We start from the raw sequence: 25,688 nt of genomic DNA, 5'->3' as shown, positions 1-25,688 counted from the left end.
ACCACGAATAGTCGTTACGTTTCTATATGAGAGATAGTAAAGGCACATTAGTTTTAAATAGAGTGCAATTTTTATTATTTATTTATTATTGCTTTATTTATTTATTTATTGTTTTCCTGGCTACCAGTATTTAAGCATAAAATTAAATTATTGGGCTTGCTAGTTACTGAACTCCTTTCTGAGCCACTGTCAGCTTTAACAATGAGAGACGTCTTATTGGCGTGCCAAATGTGAAGTTCCTCGCTGTGCAGCACCGTGTTTTAAAGCAATTCACACAGAAAACGACTTACAATTACGTGAAAATAAAATTTCATTTTCTTCTGCAATACATTCTAACGCAACGTTAACACCACTCACGGATTACGCCTGTGGTCTGTTACATTTTATTAGATCCTAATCCACTGTAGGTTTTGTTCATAAACTTAGGTCAACTAAGAAATATTTTAACGAGTGAGCCCAGGGAAAGTTATCCGCTGAGGCAGAGGAGTGCGCACGAAACATACCTACTTAAGGGGGTAAGGTTCCTACATGATTTTGTAACTTTTTGTCGCGAATGTGTAATTAAGCTGTGCCTAGCCGGTGCAGCTGCGAAGGTCAGGGGAGGGGAGAGGAGGGGTACTTTTGCAACGTGCTGCGTGCAGAAGGCACGGCGGCGGGTGCCTCCCACCTCCCAGCCAGTCCTAGGTAGCCACAGCCGGCGTCGCGGGCGGGCGTCAGTCGCGAGCCAGCCATGGCCTGCAACAGGAGCGTCGCCTTCAAGGCGGTCGAGCTGGTGAGTGCCGCGCACACGCTGTCTCCTCCCGCCAGGCTGCTTCTCCGGCCGGAGAGTCGCGCTGTCAGACGAGTGTCGGTGTCGAAAACATTGCGTCACCGGGGCTGGGCTGTCCACGGTGACCACGTCTGACTTATTAGACTACCTCAGAGACCATCCGCGGAGGATTCTGTCGATTACAGTGGGATACTGTTCTGAGGCAGGTGTGGTGGAATTTGACAACTACATCAGCATGACAACTCTGCAGTTCACATTTGTTTGGCTGACTATTTCTCGACCGTTCCACTCTCTGATAGCACGTGTGAGAAAGGAACACCTAAATCTTCCAGTGCGAGCTCTGATTTCCATGAATTCGTGGTCACTTTTCCCTTTGTATGTAGCAACCAACAACATATTTTAACATTCGGAGCATAAGCTTGGTAAGAGAAACTTTGGTAAACGACTAAAAACAAAGAAAAATTTTAATAATTATCACCTCGACTCGCTTATCATATTTATGACTCTCCCTCATCTGCTTCGCGATAATACATGACGAGCTGCCAATCTTTTAACTTTTTCGATATCCTCGTCAGTCCTATCCAGTAAGGATCCCACACTGCGCAGAAATACTCCACAACGGGACGGGCAAACGTAGTATGGCCAGTCTCTTTAGTACGTTTGTTGCATCTTGTAAGTGTTCTGTCCATAAAAGGCACTTTTTGGTCCGCCTTTTATACGACGTTTTCTATATGAATATTCCCGCGTGTTTGTAATTATAATTCCTACATATTTACTTGAATCGATAACCTTTAAATATGCGCAGTTTACCGTGTAACAGAAATATAATGGAATTTTTTTACTTTCCGCAGTATGCAGATACCTTGTCTAAATAATTTTGCTATCCGTTTTGATATTCTGAGGACTTTAGTGGACGGTAAACGACAGCGCCATCTGCAACCGATGTTACAAGGTTGCTCAGATGTCTCCAAGTGTCGTTTATCTAGGTTAATAACAGCAGAGGGACTGCAGTACTTCCTCGGCGTATCCCAGGTGTCACTTCGATTTCACTAAATGAACTTCCCGTCAATCACTATGAACGGTCTCCATTTTGAGAGGAAATGATGAATTCAATGCAAAACTGTGGTGATACTAAGCAGGCACACAATTTGATTACAAGCCACATCAGGGAGATTTGCAGACGATCAGTCGAGGAGACAAGACACGGTGATTCACAATACAATATCGTTCATTTGATATTTTATTTAACAAAATCACAGAATTGTTTTATATCTTTAATCTGTATTGGCCACCATTGGCCGTCATCAGAACAATTGAAAACAGCTCTGTTGGTCACCAAGTAATGTTTTGTCAAACTGTATAAAACTTATGGTGCAAGCACTTTATCCAACGTGGCAATGCATCTCTTGCCGTTGCTGTCGAAACAGACCAGTGTACTGTCATTGCGCCGCTCTTCCATTGGATACAGTGAACCCAGACACGACATACATATCAACCAACTCTTGACCAGTATGCCTATCCATACTCCTGTGTCTTACTGTCAATGTACAACTAACACTGTCGGAAGAAAAACCGAGACATAACCAAGTAGCACTGAATGCAGACTCGAGGGCGAAGAGTAGAGTGGGCAGTACTGTTGTTTACAGCAAATACAGGGGGTGTGAAAAAGAACTCTCTAGCTTTAATGTGTCCTAGAACCTGTACAAAGTGACATAAGCTACTCTAGTTTGTGGCTCCCCTGCAGTTGGCAGGTCTGCTTGGCCTTTAGACAGCACCAGTGTAGTTTTTTTCCTCTGTTGCCTCAGTTCAGTCCAGTGGGCGTGCAGTGCAGTGCAGTGTGTCATTTAGCTTGTGAAAAATGAGTCAGTTATGACAGTGTAACATGATTTTAGACGTCTGTGTGGTGGTGAACCACCTGCGTGTGACTCTTTGACACACGCTTTCGAAAGAGTTACTCGCTTTCCAGGTAGGTGGATAGGCAGGGCTGGCCCAATACCTTGGCCACCACGAAGCCCAGACTTAACCACACTGGAATTTTTCTTTTGGGTCACATAAAAAATGTTGTGTACTGTGAATAGATCAGAGACATCAATCATTTACGGGGAAGAATCGTCGAGCAGTTGTAGCAGTTACACCTGAAATGTTGGTGAATACGTGGCGAGAAGTGGAATATCGTCTCAACGTGTGAGGAGCAACAAATGGATCCCAGGGCGACGTCTACTAACATTAAACAAAACTTGAAGGAATTCTCTTTCATGATACGCACTCATTGATGTAATTTTTTATTAATTTCCCCAATAATAATATACTTAAAACTAGGGAGTTCTTTTTCAAACACCCTGTACAGCGAGTGAATGGTTTAAGTTTGTTTCCGAACACGAGACACCACGGCATACTGTCAACATCTGTGCTGTTGTACACGTATTTTTAGTATAATATAGATACAACGTGGGTATAGTGGGGTGCTGGATGTACATGGAATTATACTGTAACGTGCCACCCGAGATGACAGGTTCCTTACACCAAAATAGTCAGGGAATGTCCCTGAACAAACTCACAAATTTAGTAAGTGGTGTTCCTGTTGCTCCTGTGTGTGTGAGCCCTTGGTTGGCAAAATCACGAGATACCTCCTGATAACGTGTAGGACCTCTTTTTGCCCGGCGCAGTGCAGCAACTCGACGTGGCATGGACACAACCAGTTGTTGGAAGCCCGTGCAGAAATACTGGGCCATGCCATCTCTATAGGCGTCCATAATTGCGAAAGTGTTTCCACTACAGGATTTTGTACACGAATTGACCTCTCGATTATGTCTCGATTATGTCTCGATTATGTCTCGATTATGTTCGATGGGATGTTTTACAAACATATAGCGAACAGTAGTGGTTGGGAGACACGGTGCATTGTCATCCATAAAAATTCCATCGTTGTTTGGCAACATGAAGGCGATGAATGGCTGAAAATGGTCTTCTGGAGGCCGAACATAACCAGAGGACCTAGTCCACTCGATGAAAACGCAGCCCACAACATTATGGAACTAAATGCCTTGTTGACAACCCGGGTTCATGGCCTCGTGAGGTCGGTGCCACACTCAACCCAACCAAAAGCTCTTACCAACTGAAATCAGGACTCATCTGACCAGGCCACTGTTTTACTGTCGTCTAGGGTCCAATCGGTATGATCATGAGCACAGGAGAGCCGATGTCGTCCTGTTAGCAGGCATTTATGTCGGTCGTCTGCTCCCATATTCCATTATCGCTAAATTTCGCCGCACTGTCCAAACGGTTACGTTCGTTGTACCTCTCCTATTGATTTTTGCGGGTATTTCACGACTGTTGCTTGTCTGGTAGCACTGACATCTCCGCAAACGCTGACGCTATCGATCGATAAGAGTAGGCCGTCAGCTACTGTGTTGTCCGTGGTGACAGGTAATGCACGAAATCTGGTATTCTCGGCACACTCTTGACGTTGTGGATCTCGCAATATTGAAATCCCTTACGATTTCCGAAATGTGATGCCCCATGCGTCTAGCTCCAACTGCAATTCCACATTCAAAGTCCGTTAATTGTTGTCGTGCGGCGATAATCACGTCTGAAATTTTTTCACATGAATCACCTGTGTACAGATGACAGCTCCGACACTGCACAGCTATTTTATACCTTGTGTACGCGACACTACCGCCATGTATATATGTGCACATCGTTTCTAAGGACTTTTGTCACCTCTGTATAAGGTGCGAATTCACAGATATGATGATACCACAAGAAAAATACGAACTATTAGGTAGCTCCGAGGCTAAAAGTCGCACTCTTTCAACAGCCATGTCCATTTGTGCATGGTATACCTCTTAACAGGAGCATTGACCTTCATGTGTCGTGGCCTGGCGACGACGAATACTGCACGAGAAAGCACAACGCATCAGTGGTGCCGATTTATGCCGCAGGATCAAATTATAAGATGTGATCAGAGACAGTGTCATAATTTATACTATATAAAATCGAAGGGTGCATTTGCCGTTATCACTAATTCACTTAGCACTAAGTTTGTTAAGATATGTCTGCGTACTATGGCTTTCGAACGTGTGAATGGGGGAACACTGTCTCCGTAGTCTCTGCCTGCGTTTGAAAACGACCAGTCTTTATGGTGTTTTTTTTACCTTAGTGAGAGGTCTTTCCCTTCCTGCTTTGCCTCACTCAACTTCCTTGGTCACGAACATACTAGATATTTTCTTATCAGGAAGCACAGTCAGGCTGTAAGTGGTCACCTTTAGCTGGCTGGAACGTTCTCTGTAGCCCGTAGTAAGACTGAAAGCCCATTCACGTGGGCTAGCTCTCAGAGAAAGACACAAGAAGTACAATTCGTTGCAATTTTCACCACTTCACTCTCCTAAATCGGTGCGAAAATTGAAAACTGAAATATGTAAAAATATAAATGGTTTTGGCAAATTGTCCTTTTCTGGGGTCGTTACCCTCGTGATCCTCACATTAGATCCGCGTCTGTAAAGCTCATTGATATACTGCAACGCTTCTCCCGCGACGCTCGTCGAAGTGTCATTCAGATTCAGGTAAAAGATATCTATTTTTATCAGTATTATAGGACATCATTCCTCACCTTCACTTTCAAAGTAATGGCACACAGTTTTCTTGATTTTCTGAAAGCAGATTGTTTATATTCATGATTCCGATACACCATATTATTCCAACTCTTCTGGCTACAAAATCGTATTTTTCAACATAATCTCCGTTCAATGTGACGGCACCACGCCACCTACTTGGACGGCCTGCATGCCTGCACGGTACCGCTCTACTGATCGTCATCGGAGCCAATGTATTGCTACAACAATAACATCCCCACCATCCATGTACTGTTCCCGAGTGCATCCTTCATTGGGAGAAACAGGTGGAATTCGGAAGGTGCAAGATCCAGGCTGTAGGGTGGAAGAGGATGAACAGACCAGTTAGTTTTGTGAGCTCCTCTCGGTTGCGCAGAATTGCTTGAGGCCTTGCGTTGGCATGAAGAAGGAGAATTTCGTTTGCCTTTTTGTGACAACGAATACGCTGAAGTCGTTTCTTCAGTTTCCTGAGGTTAGTGCAATACACTTCAGAGTCGATCATTGCACCATGGGGGGAGACATTAAACATAATAACCCCTTCAGAGTTCTAGAAGACCGTCTCCATTATTTTACCGCCTAAGGGTGCAGCTTTGAACTTCCTCTTCGGAAGAGAGATGATGTCGCGGCACTCCATGGAGTGCCATTTTGTTTCTGGTTCGAAGTGATGAACCAACGTTTCATCGTCTGTGATGGTGTTCGACAAAAAATTGTCACGATCAACCTTATAACGCGCAAGTAATTCCGCACAAATTGTCCTTCGTTGCTCTTTATGGTCTTCTGTTAGGCAGCGAGAAACCCATCGGGCAACACCTATGAGTACCCCAACTGGTAGAAGAGTATGTCAGCTCCAACAACAGAGACGTTCATCTGAGCAGCGAGGTGTTTGCTTATGATTCGTCGGTCACCTCTAATGGGAGTGATCGCACGTTCCAACCAACACTAAAGGAATCACAGCGGTGTGCAGCTGGCAGGCCCGCACCTGATTGGAAGGTTTGTGCGATCTTGCTGCGATGATAGCAGACGCCCCCTCCAACGACTCACCGTGATTTTGTTCACTGCCACGCTTCCGTAGACATTGTGCAAGCGCCTATGAATATTTGCGGGGGGTCTGGTTTTCCCCCAAAAGAAACTCATTGACAGCTCTCAGCTTGGAACGCACCTTCGTTACAGACGCCATTTCAAGGGCTATGTAATGCCGCGCCATCTATCGAAACATCATGAAACCATATACCACGATGCTCCACAAAAAATTTCGCGTTTTTTCAACCGCAATTGGCCGAAAAAGAAATGCGTTGCATTTCTTACTGAACTTCCCTCGCACGTGAACTACATGTCATTCATTTTTATGAACCCTTCGTGGTACAGTAATTCGATTAAACAGCAGGATTAGCTGTAACGAGTGAGTTGCCTGCAATGAGTAAAAATATACGACATTCCTGACATCTCTTAAGAAAGTCACCAGTTATCAAATATTCGTATGAGTGATACCGTCCACAAACGAAGTCATGACAGATGGTACCGACATAACAGGTGCACATGCAGAGTATCATGTTAAATGTAAAATTACCATTAATGCTGAGAATTTAGATATGCATCACCATGCCGATAAATAGGCAGATTACGAAAGAAGACATACTTTGCATATGCTCTTCTGTTTACGATTCTACAATGCTTGATCGACTTCATCTACTGGTACGGACAACGGGTAGCAGGTCCGCGTAAGGCGAAGCGTGCGAACCTATTTTTAGAGAGAATGCTTCTATCGTCCCTTTCAATTACATATCAGCTTGAGTAAAACCCTTCTGGATGGGTGTTGTACCGCGTCATTAAGCAACGCTAAAGCAAATATAAAGCCGAAGTTTCGACTGTATTTGTAAAGGCCTTCTTCGAAGGCACTAACCTGCTGAAGAGGACAACTTCAAAAACGATCGAAACCTCGGGTTGATACTTGTTTTAGCGTTTCATAATGACGAGACCTAGCACCCAAAAGGATTTTATTCAAATTGACAATCGTCGTGGAAGCCTATGCATTTATATATATGGGCTGTTTGTGCACTTCTGATTGAAACCGAAAATCACAGATTATATTATTTGCTAAAAATCACAGATTATATTATTTGCTATTTCGTACAGCACAAGTTTCCACCGCGTGCTTTTTTGCCGAAAAAGTAAATGTCTTTCTGAGGATGTGAACTGATGGGTGTACCTCGGTCAACTTTGAAATGCATTTACTGCAGGTGTACATCGGGTCATGTGGCGCATCGTTTATGTAATGCTGAGCAGCATGTAAAAGCTTGGTAGAAACTGAATGTACAAGAGCGTTGTGCAGGTAGAGATTGTGAGCAAACCTCATTTAAATTGCTTGTTATGTCTTATCCTCCGCCACACTGAAATTAAGTTGTACTGTATGAATTAAGGAATTAGCTATTAAAAAAAATACTTCTCTGACTACTTTAATTTCAAGCTTCATATACATCAGCTATAAATCAAATAAAAGTAAACAACAAGATCACTTACCCAGAGAAGGGTATCTGCAAGCCAGACACGTTCCAGATCTGCTCGATCATTCAAGTGCGCGCCGCAGACGCCCAGCTGAGGAAGAGAACGGCCAATGCCGCGCTGCATTCAGTGGTTCGACTTCCCTTAAAGACAATCGCTTCCTGCCGCTAGACCGCCTAACGTCATGGGGACGAGCGCCAGGCTCGGCCTGTGTACGATTCATGCTACGACGCAGCTAGCTTTCCGAACAAAAGTCTCTGCAGTCATTGGGGAATGCTAGGTTGATTCCCAGCTTGCAAACTGTTTTTAGTATTCGCAAAAGTGTCTGCAGTTCATGAAAATACATGGTGGCTAGAACCAGTCCAAAAGTTTTTAAGGGTGTCATAGAGTAGGTTGTGCTGAGAAATAACTATTAAAAAATTCGATACGTTGGCCCGTTTACGATTTAGTTAGCACTGAAGTTAGCCAGGCAGGCCGTTGCGCACGCTAATTGAAGCGGCCCACCAGTTACCGTTAGTGTCAGTTTGTTGGCACTGCGTACGTGATAGCGCATGAGAATGCTCAGCATTTGGCTTGGATTAGATTCTTACTGCTGTCCCACATCTAGTTTTTGTATAGGTGTCTTGTGCGGCTTTAGGAAACCACACTACAAACACATTTGGCGACACTGTCTTTGCCGGGCTGCTTGAATTTGCTCGTGCAACGGCCTGATGGGCTAACTTCAGTGTTAATTAACTCAGAAACGGCGAAACGTATCCAATTTTTTCTTAACAATTATTTCTCAGCAGAACGCACTCTCCAATACCCTTACAAATCTTGCAGCCTGTTTCTAACCACACTATATACACACCGCGTTTCGGAGCTCTATCTCAGTGATTAGATGACCCTAACTGAATTTACGATGCAGTGGTCAAATTTAATTAAACCTGTTACCAATCTGAGGGCTGACTTCGAATTCACAGAGCAGTGGTACTGTTAGCGGTACTACGATCCGGTCTCTCCCCAAGAAGGCAAGAAATTGCTTCAGGGCAGTCTGATGATCACGAACCACCTCCTCTCCTGTTGCCGTAAAAAAAAAATAAATAAATAAAAAATAAAAAAAAATAAAAAAAAAGTAATGAAAATTTCCTGCGCCAGTGCATTTCGAACGACTTACTGCCATACACCAAGGCAGCAATGTGCAGCACAGACTGCGGTTACAGAGCCACGTATTTAATAAGTTAATAAATATGAACTTGTTATTTTTTCTTCACATCAACATACAATTTCGAATATTTCGTAGGCCATTAAGATTTGAAAGTTTGCAAGTTCGTAACGTTTGCATGTCATTCTATCAATATTTTTAATGCATTATGTTAATGTCATAGTATGGATGATATTTGATTTGAGCGTTGTAATGTGTAACACAAACAACTGTTTGCATGCTGTTTAAAATCCACGTGAAATGATATGCGAGCTTTCAAAATGCATACTGATCGATACTGAAATGTTGTCGCTGTTTCATCTTAGTTTACGCAATTACAATTTCACCGCCGTGGCTTTCTGAGTAACAGACCGAGCATGGATAAAATGTACTCTTTCTTTAAGTTATTGAAAACACCGGACTAACAGATTAACCTACAATTTCTTATCTTAAAATTAAAAATCGGCGTCAATATTTTCTAAAAAATGGTGCAAATGGCTCTGAGCACTATGGGACTCAACTGCTGGGGTCATTACTCCCCTAGAACTTAGAACTACTTAAACCTAACTAACCTAAGGACAACACACACATCCATGCCCGAGGCAGGATTCGAACCTGCGACCGCAGCGGTCGCGCGGTTCCAGACTGTAGCGCCAGAACCGCTCGGCCACCAGCGGCCGGCTCAAAATTTTCTACAACGTCATATCTTTACCAAGAAAGTTAAACTATAAGCCATAGCAGCCGATACAGATCTGCCCCTAGTTGGCCCAACGCTTTCCATTGGGCCAGATCTGATTGGACCAAGTCCACAGCAGTCGCATTCAGGAAGAGCTTGGTTTAATTTGCTATGCTGCCGTCCTGTCATCCACCGCTCCACCAAATCAGTTAAGGCGAATGTTGTGAGAGTTTCTTCGAGGAAAAAAAATAAAAAACCAACTGGCTCTTTATTCAGGAAAAGTAATGAGTGTTATCGACAAGTCTGTAGTTAATCCAATATTTTTAGATTTCCAGGTTTTTTTTGACATATTCCTCACAAGACGCTTTTAACAAACTGCGTGCTTATGAAGTATCGTCTCAATATGGGACTGCTTTCCTGGTTTCCGTTCAGAAAGGCCACAGTTCGTAGTAATTGACGGAAGTCATCTAGTGATACAAGGATGATATGTGGGGGTTCCCCGAGGAAGTGTTACAAGGCCTCTGCAGTTATTAATCTATAAGTATATAAATGATGTAGGAGACTACAGAATAGCCTTTTAGATTATCTGCAGATGATGCTGTCGTTTATCGTCTAATAAAGTCATCAGAAAATCAAAACGAATTACAAAATTATTTACACAATATTTCTGTATAGTGCGAAAAGAAGCAACTAACTCTAAATAATAAAGAAATATAAGGTACTAAAGTACTAAAAAACCCACAACATTTCGGTTACACACAAAAATCATCAATTTTAAAGGTTATCAATTCGACAATCCTATGGATTACTATTACGAACACCTTAAATTGGAACCATCACACAGAAAATGTTGTGGCGAAGACGAACCAGACTGCGCTTTATTAGCCGAACCTGCAACACATCTACTGAAGAGACTGCCTACACTATACTTGTCCGTCATCTTCTGGGATACTGCAAAGGCGTATGGGATTCTTACCAGATAGGATTGATGGAGGACATCGCAGAAGTTCAAAGAGCGGCTATCTTGTATTATCGCAAGATAGGGGAGTGTGTGTCTTGTGTACCACACAGGTGTTGGAGTCGCAATAATTAAAACAAGGGCGTTTTGTTTGCGGCGAGATCTTTCACGAAACTTCAATCACCAATTTTGCTCTCCGATTACGAAATTATTTTTTTGACTCTCATCCACGGAGGGAGAAATGACTACCGTAATAAAGAAAAAAGAGAACTCGGATATCGCACGGAAATATTTAGGAATTCATTTTTCCCTCGTGGAACGGTCGAGAAATAGTTTGGCTTTGCTTCTATGAACTATCAGCCATGCATGTACGTGTGAACAGCAACGAAGTCACAAATATGTAGTCATGCAGACTTAGTTGACTCCAATCCCAATCCTCACACATCAGTGATTATGCTTCCACTGTACGTAGATGGCACATCAAACGATATTCACTGGCCGCTTTCTTGTTTTGTAACCCGTCGCCCCTACTCCCCGTCAATGATAAGGTATAGCCCAATTACAATTACTTGGCAGTTAACGTGTGTCACTTGTCTCTACAACGTCGCCACATCGACTGCTGGCTACCGCTTGGTTATGAGCGACACATAAACACGTAGGATCATTTCACAAATGCTATTAATGTGTACCGTGGAGCAACGTTGGAAACGGCCGATAAGAGGTATGACGGAAATTCGAGGTACTCTGTTGACAGCGGATATTAAGTGACGAACGACCGAACTGCGGCAGACGAAGAGTTTTTTAGCCCTGAATTTAAATTCATGTGCTGAACTCACCACCTTGTGCAATATATCCGAGAGAACGGCAGTCAACAATCTGCGGCAGAACTAAAATCACGATCGCCTTGCTCACAGCGATAAGAACTAGCCTCTACGAGCAAACCCAAGACAGAACATTTTCAGTGTCAGCACTAAAAGCAAACTAATTTCCCGTTATCACTGATTAGCTGAAACTATCTTCACACTGGCCGCCGCGTTAGCAACCGAAGTGCAGTCCTCGTTGGCACTCGGTTGAAGATTATAGGAGACACAGAGTACACACGAAAAAAGAATGATACGAAGAAAAATAATAGCAAATAAAAGCAAATAAAACAGTCTGCAGAATGATGAAAAGGACGCTTAGCATAAATAAAAAATAATACATTTAGACTAATTAACTGACTAAAAATAATAATCAAAGTCTTTTGATTAATTTAGAAATTAAAAAAGAATTCGCAGTATTTGACGAGATCCGAACCTACGATCTTCTGCACGTCAGGTCAAAACGCTGATCACTGCACTTCGCCACTAGGCTACATTTGTGCTGCTATATTTATGACTCTACTGTCGCAGTCGCAACGATGACTTGCAGCCTTAAAAAATTCGGCTTCACGTCATGTCGTACGAGGCTTATCTAATGCAAGGCGATCTCTGTGATTATAATAACTGTATATGTGACGATAAATCGCTTCTTGTATGGAACGATCCAGTAGTGATTGGTTAGCGCTGTGCATGAAATGTACGTGCGCGCGAGCGCGCGCGCGCGCGCGTGCGCGTGTGTGTGTGTGTGTTGTTTTTAGTGTGGTTATCACGTGTGAAATCCGAAATAAAGCGGCCACATCTAGGATTTGCGATCTGAAGACATCAAGAAAGAAAGCCGGACAAGGAACTACATGTGAACTGACCGACTAGTGTGGCAGTTTGGCTATGGCGAACGGTTCGGGCGTGATGCTGAGCGCTGATTGGAGTAAACCAGCTCCAACGCATGATGTGTTAGATACCAAGCAATTTTAATCGGACTATAATTTGGGAGCGTCGTGCAACAATAATATACTCTCAGTTGACTGTATTGTTTATGGATATTAAAAATTACGTGTACGGTTGTTATCCTCTTTGGGCCATTAGTGTAGCATCGAAATTTCTGATACGAAGAATTTACTGGAAGAATTCGTTCAACGACGATACTTTACAGTTTGACTTGAAATTTTTAGCGACGTATTACATCTTTGGCTAACAGATTTAAGCGTTGACTATTCTCAGTTGTCGGCATGATTTGGCATATTTTCGAATTTTTCCTTTTTGACGTAGTTATTGAATTATTAATTGCACAATAATTCCGTAGCCAAGCATTCGATAATAACCAAATAAATAAATGTCTCTATTTCTCGAAAACTTTGCTTCTTAACTAGACTTTAAAAGTGCTGTATTGCCTGACGCCACCAATGGCTACACTTTTGTCGATGGTTTCTGTTGCTGCCTCTTTGCCTTGACGGCCGCGGGTAGACGCCGTGAAAAGGCTGTCTGCAGTTCATGCTGTGTGTTATTCGACAGAGATTGAGGTCAACTGGTCACTGAATAGACAGTAAATGAATGCTCTGCGACACGATGCACGTGGTCAGTGTGGACAGAGAGACTTCCTGCATCGTGTTTAATATACTCCTGCTGCGAAAAGTGGGTCAACCAAAAGAACGATTCGGAACGGCGTCATTTTGTTGCAGGAGAGGTCAGTGATCTTGTTTTATTATTTATTGAACAAAACAGCGTACATCACGTTTATATTAACCAAATACGGCAGGTTTCCGCCAAATTTGTTCATCCTCAGATTTAAGATTAAACTACGTCACTACTGCTATCACCAGCCTCAGCTGGTTTGCATGCCTACCAACGCTCACCAGCTCACGCCAGTGGTAGCAACAGTCTTGTGTTTTAGACTTAAATTTGAGGATGAGTTAAGATGACCGAATCTGCCTGTAATTAGTATAAAAGTGATCCAGACTGCTTTGTTTATTAAATAAAGGGCGTTTCCTTCTTAAGGGATGTAGCCAGATATGAAGACTTCACTGCAGTTTAGTGCGAAAAACTACCATTCCCTGATGGGTACATACTATCTTTTATTTCTTTACTCTTTGTGTGATGATGTGATGTGCTACAATGAGTACTGACCTAGTAGAGTGAGGAATACCAATGCATGAGTCAGCGAAATGCGTAATAATAAACAGAACTAGCTTTGATATAATAACGTATATAATATTTTAGAGTGTTCAGAGGAAATAGAAAGAAACTCCTTTTTTGTGTGTCAAAACGGTCACAAGCATACGGTTTCCGAGAAGGTTTTGACGCTAGTGATGTTCAGAGACGGTTTCCAGACTGCCATTTACTAAATTTTGTTTTAGAGATTTAACTGAAAACGTCGTCCGTTCATATTACTGCACCTCTGGGACTAGCGTTCAAAAATGGTTCAAATGGCTCTGAGCACTATGGGACTTAACTTCTGAGGTCATCAGTCCCCTAGAACTTAGAACTACTTAAACCTAACTATCCTAAGGACATCACACACATCCATGCCCGAGGCAGGATTCGAACCTGCGACCGTAGCAGTCGCGCGGTTCCGGACTGAGCGCCTAGAACCGCTCGGCCACCGCGGCCGGCGGCATTAGCGTGCTAATGATTGTCTAATATGGCAGGTACACGCTACACCAACGAACGACAACCAAAATTTGCATAGTGTGTACGGGCGGCAAATCGGACCCAATGAAGCCGTTGGCCTTGGCTGCTGCTCGGATTACCGACGGTAAGATCAAAGCACTGGCGGTGAGTTGGGCTTGGATCCCACCTACTACTGTGGATGCCGGGACGAATGTTCGTTGGTTCCGTAGCGATTTGCTGTATGTTGAATTGGCATGTACTTATTGTGTCTAAAAATATTGGAGTGCTCAATGGAATAGAGAGACTATATTAAATTTGACAGTTTTTTCGTGAACAGGAATGTTTATTGGACACTGCGAACTCCAAGAGCACAAACAAATTGGAAAGACTGGGCGCTTGGAAGGAAATAAGTGAGCTGTTCAAAAAGTAAGGCGGCCGGAGTGGCCGAGCGGTTCTAGGCGCTACAGTCTGGAACCGCGCGACTGCTACTGTCGCAGGTTCGAATCCTGCCTCGGTCATGGATGTGTGTGTTGTCCTTAGGTTAGTTAGGTTTAAGTAGTTCTAAGTTTCAGGGGACTGATGACCTCAGAAGTTACGTCCCATAGTGCTCAGAGCCATTTGAACCATTTTTAAGAAGTAACGTGCACGACGTGAAAAAGAAAATGGAGCCTTTATGGATATCTTTTTAATGAATGTGCATCATTCCCAAAAGCTGTCACCTTTAGAAAGTTAGGGGCTTATGCAATTGAACAAAAATTCGAAATCTGTAGCTCTCACTCGCAAAAAATTATAAAATAGCCTCTATTCCAATTCGGCTTTAAGGTCAGACAGTACTCGCCCCATCACACTTCTCACTACTTTTTAAAAGAGAGATAGTCCACCAGCGTCGTTTCTTCTTCTGCTTTTTCTGAAGATTAGCTTCAGATTTCTACATTTACAAAGGCTACTAAATCCTTTTCTTCCCTGATAATGTAGGCTGGTGGAACTGTTATTAAAATACGATACTGCGGCGCATGTGTTGTTCACAAATGCGATGTAGTGTTCCTTCCGATATGCATGCATGTCCGAAGGAAGGGACACTATGGCGACTATGGACATCCATCGGCTGCAACGTTATTAAAACGCTACTTACCAACAATGATAAAATGGGTGCAACCTGGACAAGTTATGAGAACCAACTGGGATTCCATATGGCCGAATCCCTTGGTCTCAACCCCTTGGTTTGGTGAGGATGACAGGCCGAACGCCAATGCGTTGGCGACCAACTTTCGGCCGAATCCATTGGATGTTGTTCGGGCACCTGTAGAATTTTTATCCCATAAAAAAGTGTTTCTTTATATATCCTCTAAACACTCCAAAATTTTGTATAAGATTCGTAGTTTTAAACAACTTTGATTTCATCAGGAACCGTTGTCACAGCGAGCGTAGACTGTAAGGAAGGAGAGGCACACTACAGTGAGTCGCAATCACATTAGCTTTTATTATGCTTGCCAATCTAGATTTCGGCTATAAACAGCCATCATCAGTGCATTTTCGTTACAATTCAACAGATTCACGGCAGTTCGTGTCGCCATATGTTCTTACAGGTGTATAGGTAGAAGGTTAGCTCATCTCTCGCTCTGTTAAAAACTAGTGACAGCAATCACGATGTGAGAAACCTGTTGATAGACTGTAATCAAAAACTTTGCCTCCTGTCGTTTTCCAAAATAATCTTCATTACATACAGGGTGAGGCTACTGTATACTTCCATAGTTGATAAGGTTAATCTGCTGAGGTTTTTGCATGTAAGGAATCTTTATCTCAGCAACGAAATCCTGATCGATCTCTAAAACCCTGTCGATAGATTTCGGATTCGCCCTGCATACTTAACAGTGACTGGTGCGGTTAATGCGGATCGGTTCTAAGTGAAACGACGATATGGAAAACACGGACGCCCATAAAGAACAAACGTAGCTGAGTTCTGGGTACGTTGACTGCTTTCTCTCTTGTCTTATCGTTTGGGCCATTACACGTCGAGGAAGTGCGCAGTGGCTCAAAGCTTTTGTGAAATTTACCGGTAGTCAACTGTTGGTTCTCCCGCCTCTATTCTCCTACTGGGAAACTCTTAAGTCTATCGCTACACATGTGGTAAAAACGGATTGTCCACAGCTGTGAAGGCTCTGATAAAATATAAAGAAGCTAGCGCGTACTTTTATCTGAACTCATCCTATTTTTTTCATTTTTTTCTGGCGATCGCCGGACTGTCTGGATAGAAATTCCATTCAGTAACAGTAGGATGTCAAAGCTGGTTATCAGAATAATCTAAATACCAAAGTACCGCAAAATAGCGCGTTTGAAACGTGGTACCACTGATGATGACCTGCGATTGTGTTCTATTATGTCAATAGTATTCACTAGGGTATGGAAGAAAACACCAAATCCTATCCCGGACGGCTCGGAGGTTCAAGTCCTCCCTCGGGCATGGGTGTGTGCGTGTTGTCGTTAGTTTAAGTTAGATTAAGTAGCGTGTAAGCTTAGGGACCGATGACCTCAACAGTTTGGTCCCATAAGTCCTTACCAAAAACTTGCAACTTCCTATCCCGGAGCCAAAGGAAGAACTTCCGGCTGGAAGTAACAAATCCTTCTCTAACTGGAAGGCTCTCAACATGCTCACCACTAGGCTCTCAAATTGCAATTACAATTGAAACGTCACCTTTGAACAATTATACATGACTGTGCTTAAACTGACACACAATATTATGTTAGCGCAACGCAATCTGACTTTCAAAATTCCCTACAAAAGAATGGCCCTGACTAACATTAAACTATACCTTTCACAAATCACTTACCTCACAAAAATCTTCGCTGCTCAAGCTACTGCAATACAGCGAGCGCCACTACTGCCAGCTAAATAAAAGATTCAAACTATGGAAGGCACTAACTACTGATAGGGATAGTTAGCAAATGAAAGATATTAATAGAGAACAAACAATGTATTTACCTTGATATCATCATATATAAATATAGCAGTTCATGACAAATTTCAAAACTCCGCCATCTCTCTCCCCACATCCACCACTGCTGGCGGCTCACCTCCAACTGCGCAACGCTACGCGCTGTTCACATCCAGCTGCCGCTGCCCAACACTACAATGGCGAGTATTACAACAATGCAAAGCAGCCACAGACTGCACACAGCACAGCCAGTGATTTTCATACAGAGGTGGCGTTACCAATAAAAAACCTAAACAGCCTACTTACACAATCCTGTCCGATGGGGCTACTTCGATGGGAACTACATTGCGATTATGGGAATGTCCAAACGGCAGAACCACCTACCGACGAGCGCAACACTTAGCGTAACACGAGATACATATAAGGAGCCTTTGAGCAAACGTGATATGAATTACGTCAGAACTGAACCATCACCTCGAACACTGTTTCTCTAAACTCTGACGTGACATTAAGTCTGATTTACAACAGTTATTTGGCAATAACTTTCTGCGAAATTTCTAGAAAGTGGAGAGCAATTTTGTCTTCGGCCATCGTTGTCGGTAAGCGCGATTCTCGTAGCGGATGTAAACAAAATCTGAAATACCGGGTGATCAAAAAGTCAGTATAAATTTGAAAACTTAATAAACCAAGGAATAATGTAGATAGAGAGGTAAAAATTTACACACATGCTTGGAATGACAGGGGTTTTTATTAGAACCCCCCCCCAAAAAAAAAACAAAAAAAACGAAGTATTGCTAGACGCATGAAAGATCTCTTACGCGCGTCATTTGGTGATGATCGTGTGCTAAGCCGCCACTTTCGTCATGCTTGGCCTCCCAGGTCCCCAGACCTCAGTCCGTGCGATTATTGGCTTTGGGGTTACCTGAAGTCGCAAGTGTATCGTGATCCACCGACATCTCTAGGGATGCTGAATGCCAACATCCGACGCCAATGCCTCACCATAACTGCGAACATGCTTTACAGTGCTGTTCACAACATTATTCCTCGACAACAGCTATTGTTGAGGAATGATGGTGGACATATTGAGCATTTCCTGTAAAGAACATCATCTTTGCTTTGTCTTACTTTGTTATGCTAATTATTGCTAATCTGATTAGATGAAGCGCCATCTGTCGGACATTTTTTGAACTTTTGTATTTTTTGGTTCTAATAAAACCCCATGTCATTCCAAGCATGTGAGTCAATTTGTACCTCTCTATCTACATTATTCCGTGATTTATTCAGTTTTCAAATTTATACTGACTTTTTGATCACCCGGTAGATGCATTCGCCGTCTGAAGTGGTCTTTGGAGCAGCTCCTACAGAATAGAAAACATACGTGTCTTCCGCTATGACTAAACACTTTCATTTTTAGGACTTGATTGCAGGACAGATCAAAACTCGAGTTTTGAAGACCATTTGCTTTTGAAGTGAGTTTAAACATAATCGCGGAAGTACTGAAGATGAAAAATGCTACTGGCGTCCATTTTTTATTGCTTTATTGACATTTAGGTCTCTACCCTAACAATCATCTACATACGATTTCAATCCTTAGTTTCTCTTAACAGGTTAGTTAATTTGTGTATGTAGGTTGAATACAGTATCTTCTGGTTAACTAAATAACAAACAATAAATACTGTAGAATATTACACCAATGTTGTGTGTGTTTCATTTATAATAAATAGAGAATACAACGAGTGAGAAAGGAAGTTCAGAATTAACGTTATGTGGTATCACGTTAGTTTAGAATAATAAAATAACAGAGCAGAAGAGAGAGAAATAAAACTGTAATCTGAGTTCCATACAACAAGCTAGATAATTAATACATTACATCAAAGATAAAAGTTCTGACAGTATATGTCAGCCAGTTCCTGTCTCATTTTGACAGTTATTCATCACGTAACGAAACGAGAGCAGCGGTGTTAGCGTTACCGGCTAAGGCTACCCCTACAGTGGATCCGTGTTTCTCTCGATCCGATGTAGAGTGATTATCTGATCTGACGTCGTCGGTCATGCGTGACTTATTGGCCTCAATTAACGTCCGAATGGAAGTTGCACTGCAGTTCTGGAGGTATCAAGAGTGATTCTGGGAATGATTATTTGCGTTGTCTTCTTCTGGAAAAAACGCACTCCAATGAAACCCAGCATTGAAAATATTGCAATAGATATTCACATGTTATTAATAATTGCTCCCCAATATATTTCCACAGACCAGGTTCTTGTCCCTGTTATGGTAGTGTTTGTTGTACTAGTCCCTTACCCGACCCTCATTCCTCACAAGATCACTCTGTCAACTTGCGCCGCCATTATGTGCTATCGGTTTGAGTTATCGAATTGGAAACAAACATGTTTTGGGATGTCAGCTCGTCGGTCCATAATCGGGTTTCATCTGCTGATGTCGCATCGGGCTTCGGCTTCCATTGTACGCACTTACATTGTAGCCTTGGTGTTTGCTTTCCTTCCGATGTTGGTCGACGGTCACCTGACATCGGATCGGGAGAATTACACGTCCAATGTAGGTGTGGCTTAAGGCGGCAGGCTAGAAGCTTGTCCGCACAGCTTTCGAGTCTTGTCCCTTTTTCCACTCCTAACACTCGCATGATGATTCTTCAGTCGCTTTCGAAGATCCTGTATGCGCTTAACTTCAATGAGTATCTTCGTAGTATACATTGACGAACGAGCATCCTGAATGGTTACGGACTGTTGACTAAAACACACACACACACACAAGCGCGCGCCCCCGGAGGTACTTTCTATTTTTGATCCAAAATCAATAAAAATGTGTCATGGGTGTCCGCAGATATTTATCCAACAGGAGACAAAATTTTATATACCGTAGATGGTTCAGTGAGTTTGAGAACATGACGTGCCACAAGCACAATTCTGGCAGCAACTATCCAAAACCAGCTGTATCTCAAATGATTGATGATTTCCCTCTTCATAATTTCAAGGTATATTACTTTTGATACCAAAATAGTGGATGCAGTCTTTGGATATTATTATCACGACTGCTACTATTTTCATTCAACATTCTGATATTATATCATTATGTAATTACGTCCGGGGTAAACAATGAATTATGAAATATAGGTAGAAAGTATTCGCAAAAATTGTTACGTCCCCCTAACATCAGGCTGACACTGAAATTAAAAATCTGAAATACAAAAATTCAGAACAACTGAGAAAATCCTGAAGGGTATCAACAAAAGTAACTGACAAAAATGACACTTCAATTTTCCACGGAGAGGAGAAACAAGGAATAAACTGTGAAAAACGCTTATTGCACTTTGATGACTTCCATAGCACCATGTTCTCTTACGAAACTTGACATCTGACCACAGTAATGGTTTTATTGCATTACTTACATACTTCCTATTTTTAATGTCGACTGGCATGACTAAAGTTGACTAAAATGTGTTCCGAAAGCTACATTATGGGGGTTATTAGGAAAAAGTGTAAATCAGAGCCAGCATTCGTCTTAATGAATGTAGGAAATCTATCAAAACGACCCTCAAATTAGCCTGTAGAACCGGCTTTTAACAGCTCAAAGTTGGACTGAGTCATCCGGCATCTATTCATTGTGTCCTACTTTAGTGCATAATTCGTAGCTTTGTGACTGAATCTGAGGCTGTGTTGCACCCGTAAAGTTGAGAAGTTCGTAATGGCTGGAGAGGACATCTTATCAAATTTTTCCCTCTCTTCTATCGCCAAAACGGTGTTTTTTTTTTCAGCTGGTGTATTTAGCTCCCAACCGTAAATGAGGACATAGACAGTAAACGTGGCCGCGTTGTTCAGATAGGACTACAGCAGCTTCTTTGTGTACAATTGGCTGTATATGCAGCTATCTATTACGGATCTCCTCCCGCCGGATGTTCGAGTCCTCCATCGGTCATAGGTGTGTGTGAGTGTTGTTCTTAGCATAAGTTAGTTTAAGTAGTATGTAAGCCTAGGGACCGATGACCTCAGCAGTTTGGTCCCATAGGAATTCACACATTTGAACGGATCTCCTTTGTCTACGGAAAACGGTAAACTAGTAATGCGATTACGTTGTGCAATCTGTAGTTCGGTAAGGGGTGTTTCAGAAGTGCTAGGGAATAAATGGCACTATTCAGCACGGTTCTGAAAAGTTTCTTGACTGCATAACAGCGCCAGAATCGCCGCCGCATCTAGCGATCAGTATAGTTTTCCGTGAACAGCAATACAACCAATAAAATCCAAGAAACACGGTGATTGCTAAAGTCGCAGTATTTCTCGTCGGGCTCAGCAGTGTCAAACTTGCTCTTCAGTTGAGTTGTTGACAGAAATTTGTGAGAATTCTGTAATGAATAAAGAAATTCTACTCAAAAGAGTCCAGGAGTAGGCATATGGCCCCTCTTCACCCTTCTCCCCCACCCCACACACACATTGCGGATGCATATGAAAGGAGTCTATTACCTGCTAATTTAACAATTGCCGGCGGCAGAATGCAGAAGTAAGCTTTCTTTACACACTGCCGAGGCCGTAGGCGTCCGACAATACTCGACAGTACACGAATGACGCACGTAGCTCAAGTTATTGTCACGGTGCGTTACTACTGCTGTGTATTCTTACCATATGCTGAAATGGCCAGTGATCGCGCAAATATGTCGATGAGTACTCTCAGACGGAAAAGTCTTAATTAATAACGTAGTTCAGTTCTGTCGAGCAGAAAAACGAAAAGGTTCGCTAATATCGTTAGAGCACTGGAGAGAGCAGCAGCCGCAGTAGCCAAGAGTGTAAGGAGTGTGCACAACGTTGTGAACCAAGTTACGAAAGCCAGACGGAGCGCTCAGAAAATTGTGACACCAAGGAAGAACAGACTGAGGAAGAAAACGAAATGTCTCGACGACTTTGGTAAGTGTTTGCTGAAAAGAAAGTTCTTGGAATATTACGATGTTAAAAGAGAAATATCCACTGTCTGAAAGCTATACAATTGGGTGAAGGATGATACAGACGTTAATTTCACGGGGAAACGAACCACTTCCTGGAAAATTTTGGAAGGATATGGGGTTTCGTTTTAAAAAATGTAAATAGACGAACATTTCTGGATGAGAGGCAGGCATCTGTTACATTTTAAATTCGTGCTACAGTCGTTGGTTGCACGCTTCGCTTCCGTTACTCCGCTTACTCTAAAGACCTCTACACGCGCACCAGTTTATCGGCTGACCCACCGGCAGATCGACCAATTCCATGGCAGGCTACACTCGTCCCGACCGTCTGCACTCCGCGATTACAATGCCGCCATGTTGTGATTTATTTGTGGTCCATTGCTTTTATCTTCTACGATACCCCACGGTTTTACACAAGAACAAAAACGGGGGTTTGCAACGTCATTTATTGCTGACTGAAGAAATACATCATGGTAAAGCAAAATAAATTAAAGACGTTTACGTAAACGTTATTAATACATTTATGTATATAGAACAGAAGATGACGTGTACCATTAAGAAACTGATTTCAGATTCGAAGAAGAAATATTACACATGGTAGTGGCGCACATCATCTAATAAATACAACAGCAGATAGATAACAAAGAAGTGAAGGTTAGCAACTGTTAGAACGATAAAAAAATCACCCTGTAAAAAAAGTGCTTCGTTTCTTGTATCTATATTGTCAAACTCCTCGCACGACGTTTCCCGCAACATCTGTAGTCCTTAAATTTGTCCGCAGACGCTGTCCTCAAAGTTTCGTCTGTCTCCCACCCTGTTAGCATTTAACTCCGCGTACAGTGACAAAAGACGAACTTTCGTCGGGCGGTTGGCAGGACAGCGCTACTGCACACGGCTTAATTTGTTGGGCGGAGAGAGGGTGGGGGAGTAAGGTCGGCTGTCGAGTGGTCCTACCAGCCCGACATTACGACAAGGAAAGTCCTTCGGTTGATCGGTCGATCGGTTGGTGCGTATGTAGGGCCCTAAAACACAGATGTGTTTGCTTACTTGGTGCTGAACGCGAACAAGCGAGTGGCACCTACCTAACAATGGTAGCAGACGGGGACGCGGTCGCCGCGCGTGCTGCTTTACACGAGAAAGCCAGCCTGTTTCACATATACAGATTAATCCAAAGCGCAATAGTTTCCGTTTTTTCATGGCTCGAAAGCCGTTATTGGTATACTGTGTGGGTATCTATGCAGGCCCGTAAATGTCCAACACTGTAAAGGCGATATACCAAACATGCAGCGCCGTTCAACGGGCAGCTGTCTATCTATCAAGTAACGTCCGGCAGCTCTTTCCATATCTTCGTCAGTGTGTCATTTTGGTCCACTAGCGTCGGCGGGCGTCGACAAGAACAGCCTAATTTAAGCACATCTGATGACGAGGTAAGACATAATTCTTAAAAATGTCTACGCCACCTACAAAATTTCAGTGGTTGTTGAGTGCAAATATTGGAGGTACGTGCTGCAAATTGTTTGTTAACGAACTTGGCCCTTTCACTCACGGAACTGCAGTAATACCCACTTTATACTTCGCTCTCAAGTTTGCATTAAAAGCGGCTCATTTCTGTCTTGTGATGTTTTTCCGTCAGAGTTAGCTGCACGTTAACAGCGATACACCGAGAAATGGATAGGGTCACTGAGAGAGCTGGCCGATATGCACACCGTGTATGAGTTCCCTCAATGCACTGGAGCAGCGGCGTAAATGCTCAATGTACAATCTGTGTTGTACGTTTTGCTGATGGCATATTACAGTATTTTTCACTGCTGTCTTAGGTATTTTCGTAGAGACGAAGGTAAACGGAACGAAGTATTCAAAAATATCTCTTGACGACCTCGGAAACTTTTTCCGTGGAACTGTGGATCACGCTGTATACTGTATCTTTATGAAATCCCATCGCTAATCTGAAAATTAGGTGGCACAGGCTTTCGAAACAATTTATGTCATGAGCATATCTTCTCTTGCACTAAAACAACCCTCAAGTCGGTGTTGCTACTAATGTGTGAACCAGACGAATCCACGTGTGGTACTGAGGCGCGGTCAGGAGAGGCAACCAGTACCAAGCTGCACACAATATGCAGACATATCTCATTTTTGTGACATTGCCCATTTCTTACCAAGTCTGTTTGACACGTTGCGTGTTACAACATAATCTAAATCGTAGTACATAAATTATCTTGTCATAAATTCTTGAGGTATGTTCACAGACTCACTAAATGGTTTTCTACCACAATGTACTCAATCTGCAATTACAGCCACATCGGTACGTTGCTAATCACTCTGCAGTATGTGGCACAAAATATGTTTTGTGTGCCGTGTTATGACGGATCGTTTCCGTTCGATTTACGAATGGGGGATGGGAAGAAATAGTATTCAAAGGAATATGTACGACTTTTGATGCGTCTAATTTCATCTTGTTGGTTTCTGATATAGAGTATTAATAAGACGAAAGAGTATTCAAAAGGTTCCTCCACTGCAACTGGATTTAGAAAGCTTCATGTCTTTCTTGCGGTACTTGCCAGTTTAAATTCATCAATATTCCTGACACACTTTCCCATGCGTAAATACAGCCTGTATGATAACAGTCTGCCGCCATGGCAGCCACTGGTGTGATTGCAATTCCCTTTTAGTTTGCAATCACTACAACTACGTAGTTTCGCTGCGATGCTATTTTCAAGTGGAGGTCTTGCACAAACGTCTCTCTTCTGTGCTTGAGCTCTCTGCCGACCTAATAACATACTTAACACTGAAGTGACAAAAGTCTCGGGATACCACCTAATACCGTGGCGGACCTCTTTTTGCCCAGCATAGTGCAGCAACACGACGTGGTATGGACTCAACAAAACTTTGGAAGCTCCTGCAGAAGTATTCAGCCATGCTGCCTCCATAGCCGTCCATAATTGCGGAAGTGTTGGCGGTGCAGGATTTTGTGCACGAACCAAACTCTCGATTATGTCCAATAAATGATTGATCCCCCCCATGAACCATGGACCTTGCCATTGGTGGGGAGGCTTGCGTGCCTCAGCGATACAGATAGCCGTACCGTAGGTGCAACCACAACGGAGGGGTATCTGTTGAGAGGCCAGACAAACGTGTGGTTCCTGAAGAGGGGCAGCAGCCTTTTCAGTAGTTGCAAGGGCAACAGTCTGGATGATTGACTGATCTGGCCTTGTAACAATAACCAAAACGGCCTTGCTGTGCTGGTACTGCGAACGGCTGAAAGCAAGGGGAAACTACAGCCGTAATTTTTCCAGAGGGCATGCAGCTACTGTATGATTTAATGATGATGGCGTCCTCTTGGGTAAAATATTCCGGAGGTAAAATAGTCCCCCATTCGGATCTCCGGGCGGGGACTACTCAGGAGGATGTCGTTATCAGGAGAAAGAAAACTGGCGTTCTACGGATCGGAGCGTGGAATGTCAGATCCCTTAATCGAGCAGGTAGGTTAGAAAATTTAAAAAGGGAAATGGATAGGTTGAAGTTAGATATAGTGGGAATTAGTGAAGTTCGGTGGCAGGAGGAACAAGACTTTTGGTCAGGTGACTACAGGGTTATAAACACAAAATCAAATAGGGGTAATGCAGGAGTAGGTTTAATAATGAATAGGA

At 42.8% G+C, this 25,688-nt stretch overlaps 1 protein-coding gene across 1 annotated transcript in view; it reads left to right on the top strand.

Moving 5' to 3' along the window:
• The first annotated feature begins 730 nt into the window (after nt 1-730).
• Nucleotides 731-25,688, top strand: part of LOC126456146 (uncharacterized) — a 172,209-nt gene continuing 147,251 nt past the window's right edge. Inside the window, exon 1 of the mRNA XM_050091900.1 lies at nt 731-772. Coding sequence (XP_049947857.1) covers nt 731-772 — 42 coding nt within the window. The remainder of the gene's footprint in view (nt 773-25,688) is intronic.

This window comes from Schistocerca serialis, chromosome 2 (assembly GCF_023864345.2).
Source record: "Schistocerca serialis cubense isolate TAMUIC-IGC-003099 chromosome 2, iqSchSeri2.2, whole genome shotgun sequence".
Classification (NCBI taxonomy): domain Eukaryota; kingdom Metazoa; phylum Arthropoda; class Insecta; order Orthoptera; family Acrididae; genus Schistocerca; species Schistocerca serialis.
This window is presented reverse-complemented; position numbering and strand designations above follow the sequence as displayed.